The sequence below is a fragment of the Malurus melanocephalus genome, unplaced genomic scaffold (genome assembly GCF_030028575.1).
Source record: "Malurus melanocephalus ecotype Western Australia unplaced genomic scaffold, MMel_1.1 scaffold_1511, whole genome shotgun sequence".
NCBI classification, from domain to species: domain Eukaryota; kingdom Metazoa; phylum Chordata; class Aves; order Passeriformes; family Maluridae; genus Malurus; species Malurus melanocephalus.
In genome coordinates this window covers 14058-17855 of record NW_026624743.1, presented here as the reverse complement: position 1 = coordinate 17855, position 3798 = coordinate 14058, and the positions used below count along the sequence as shown (strand labels likewise).

Here is a 3798-nt window from a genome sequence, read left to right as displayed (position 1 = left end):
CTGTCCCCCCAGTCTCCTCATGACCCCTCCATGTCCCCTCTGAACCACCCAGGTCCTTCCCTTACCACCCTCATGTGCCATCCCCACCCCTCTCATATTCCCCCCCATTTCCCCCTATCCCCTGACTCCCTCCCTTATCCCCCCGTGTCCCCCCCATGTCCTCCCCTGACCCCATGTCCCTGCTGTGTCCCCCCAGGTCACCCCCGATTCTTCAACCAGCTTTTCTCAGGGCTGGACCACCACGCCCTTGCCGGGCGGTTCCTCACCGAGACCCTCAACACAAGCCCGTGAGCCCCTGACACCCCAAAATGGGGGCTGGGGGATGGGGGGACCCCCTAAAAACCTGCCCAGATCCACCTGTGAGGGGCCCCTGGTCCTGGTGCTGATGGAGTGGGAGGTGATGGAGGGAGGATTTTTGAGTGCTTGGAGGGAGCATTTTGGGGGCATTGAGGAGCCCCGAGAAGGGAGGATCCCCCAAAAACCTGCCCTGACTTTTCCAATCCATCCCCCAGTGCTGGTGCTGATGGAGGACGGGGTGCTGGGGGAAGGTTTTGGGGTGCTGAGGGGAAGGTTTTGGGGTGCTGAGGTTCTGGGGAAGATCTCCTGACTCATGGGTTCCTCCAGATACACGTACGAGGTGGCCCCGGTGCTGGTGCTGATGGAGGACGGGGTGCTGGGGGAAGGTTTTGGGGTGCTGGGGTTCTGGGGAAGGACACCTCCTGACTCATGTGTCCCTCCAGATACACATACGAGGTGGCCCCAGTGCTGGTGCTGATGGAGGAGCAGGTCCTGGCCAAGCTCCGGGAGCTCGTGGGATGGAGCAGTGGYGATGGGATCTTCGCTCCCGGTATCCTGGACCCTTCCTGGGATTATCCCTGTCGCCCCTGTCACCCTGGTGGTGCCCCGAGGGTGACACGGGTGACCATGTTCCCTGGTTTGGGCAGGGGGCTCCATGTCCAACATGTTGGCCATGAACGTGGCGCGATTCCGGCGCTTCCCGCAGAGCCGCAGCAGAGGMAACTGGGACCTTCCTCGCCTGGGCCTCTTTGCATCTCAGGAGGTGGGAGCAGGGGGCTCGGGGTCACCCCAAAATCTGTTCCTCAGGGTCATCCCAATTAGAATTCATGAAGTCACCCCAACTGTGGTCGCTGGGGCCATTCCAAACTTGATCCTGGGATCATGTCAAAACCTGATCCCTGGSATCCCCACAAAATCTGATCCACAGTGTCACCTGGGGTCATCTGAAAATCCTGGTGTCACCCCAAAATCTCATCTATGGGGTCACCCCAAGTCTGGTCCCTGAGGTTACCCCAAATCTGGTGCTGTTTTCCTGCCCAGAGCCATTATTCCATCCAAAAAGGAGCCGCTTTCCTGGGAATTGGCACAGACAACGTTCACCTGGTGCAGACAGATGAGAGGTGGGAGCTGGGGGGTCCCAGGGGACCCTGGGCCGGGGGGTCTCTCTATGTCCCCATCCCTGTCCCTGCCCCTCAGGGGGAAGATGATCCCAGAAGAGCTGGAGAAGGAGATCCAGAGGGTGAAAGCTGAGGTGGGAGGCTGCACCCCTGCATGTCCCCAAAGCCCCCCAAACTCCCCAATGCCATCTTGGTACCCCAATGGCCTYCCCAGTGTTCCAAAGCAACCCAAAAGTCTGTGTGTCCCCCACTATGTCCCCAAGGCTCTCCCATGTCCCCCCATGTCCTCACTCTCCCCCAAATACCCCAAATCTCCCCAAATAACCCCGATCTCCTCCAATGCACCCCCCAATGTCCCTTCAATGTCTCCCCAATGCACCCAAATGTCCCCTGTCCTCCCTCAAAGTCCAGTCTGCCCCAAAATCCTCTGACCCCCATTCCCTGCACCCCCAATCTCCCCCTGTACCCTCCAACCCCCTAACCTAGCCCAAACCTCCTCAAAGTCTCCCCAAATGCCCCCCCAGATCTCAGAGCCCCTTCTTTGTGCCACCATCCCGGCCACCTTTGACCTCCTGTGCCCACCTGTCCCCTATCTCCCAAATCCCCCCCAAGCCTTCCTAGATCCCCCCAAACCCCTCCAGATCCCCTCCAAATGCCCCCCAAACTCCCCCAAATGCTCCCCCAGGGCTCAGAGCCCTTCTTTGTGTGTGCCACGAGCGGCACCACCGTCCTGGGCGCCTTCGACCCGCTGGACGCCATTGCCGACGTCTGTGCCCGCCACGGGCTGTGGCTGCATGTGGATGTGAGTTTGGGGGTTTCTCGGTTTGGGAGGGGTCCCAGGGGTCCCCCTGTGGGCACTGATCCCCCTTTAAACCGAGGGGTCCCAGGGGTCCCCCTGTGGGCACTGATCCCCCTTTAAACCGAGGGGTCCCAGGGGTCCCCCTGTGGGCACTGATCCCTCTTTAAACCGAGGGGTCTCAGGGGTCTCCCAGTGGGCACTGATCCCCCTTTCCCTGCAGGCAGCGTGGGGGGGCAGTGCCCTCCTTTCCCCCCGACTCCGGCACCTCCTCGCCGGCATCCAGAGGTGTGTTCCTCCCCCTGCCCCCAGCTGGCTCTCACCCCTTCTCCCCCCAAGTTTTGGGGATCCCCTTTTCCCCACGGAGCCCCCCAAATCCCGCTGTTTCCCCCCACCAGAGCCGACTCGGTGACTTGGAACCCCCACAAGCTGTTGATGGTGGGGTTGCAGTGCTCGGCGTTCCTGCTGCRTGACACCTCTGTAGGTGCCCCCATCCTCAATTCCTGCCCCTGGGATGCCTCTCCAGGCCCCCTCATTAATTTTGGGGTGCTCCCTGCCCCTCCAGGGACTTCTGCAGCGCTGCCATGGTGTGGGGGCCTCGTACCTGTTCCAGCAGGACAAGTTTTACGATGTGTCCCTGGACACAGGGGACAAGAGCCCCCAGTGTGGCCGCCGTGCTGACGGCCTCAAGCTCTGGATCCTCTGGAAAGCCGTGGGATCCCAGGGCYTGGGATGGCGTGTGGAACGGGCATTTGCAGCCACTCGGTGAGCCCCGGGTTTGTGGGGGATGCCCCGGGTTTGGGGGGGACCCTCCACACCCCCAAACTGGGTTTCACCCCTGTGTTCCCCTGCAGGTAYCTGTTGGAGCAGGTGAAGAGCAGGGAAGGATTCCAGCTGGTGATGGAGGTAGGGATGGTGCTGGAATGTGGGATGCAGACACCTAAAAATCCTGGAAGTTGGAATGTCATGGGTTTAAATCGTCCTGGGGGGTTTAAAACCCAGGGGATTAATCCCAAAGKTTTGAATCCCCAAGGTTTAAATACCAGAGTTTTCAATCCCAGAGGTTGAAATCTCAGAGGTTTAAACTGTCCCAAAAATTGAAATCTTGGAGGTTTAAATCCCTGAGGACTAATCCCAGAGGTTTAAATCCTGGAGATTGTTATTCCTGAGATTTAAATCATCCCAGAGGCTGAAATCCCAGAGGTTTAAATCATTCTCCAGTGGTTTGAATCCCTGAGGATTAATCCTAGAAGTTAAAAACCTGGAGATTTGAATCCTGGAATTTTAATTTTTGAATTTAAATTTAAAATCATCCYGGAAGTTTCCATTTTGGAGGTTTAAATCCCAGAAGATAAAACTCTGCAGGTTCCACTCCCAGTCAATTAAATGCACAGGTCTGAACTCCTGGAGGTCCAAATCCCCATCAAATTCTGGGAATTGGGTGAATGATCTCCTTCCTTTTCCCACAGCCAGAATTCCTCAACCTCTGCTTCTGGTTCATCCCACCCAGCCTGCGGGGCAAGGAGAACTCCCCAGAATTCTGGGACAAACTGGGAAAGGTGAGACCAGAATTCCTAATTCCCCCCT

At 58.0% G+C, this 3798-nt stretch overlaps 1 protein-coding gene across 1 annotated transcript in view; it reads left to right on the top strand.

Moving 5' to 3' along the window:
- LOC130587082 (cysteine sulfinic acid decarboxylase-like) overlaps positions 1-3798 on the top strand; it is an 8400-nt gene that overhangs the window by 3971 nt on the left and 631 nt on the right. Inside the window, exons 2-12 of the mRNA XM_057388036.1 lie at positions 197-287; positions 741-847; positions 945-1060; positions 1339-1418; positions 1495-1549; positions 2101-2217; positions 2435-2499; positions 2610-2691; positions 2777-2976; positions 3066-3117; positions 3681-3770. Of these exons, the coding sequence (XP_057244019.1) occupies positions 197-287; positions 741-847; positions 945-1060; positions 1339-1418; positions 1495-1549; positions 2101-2217; positions 2435-2499; positions 2610-2691; positions 2777-2976; positions 3066-3117; positions 3681-3770 (1055 nt within the window). The remainder of the gene's footprint in view (positions 1-196; positions 288-740; positions 848-944; positions 1061-1338; positions 1419-1494; positions 1550-2100; positions 2218-2434; positions 2500-2609; positions 2692-2776; positions 2977-3065; positions 3118-3680; positions 3771-3798) is intronic.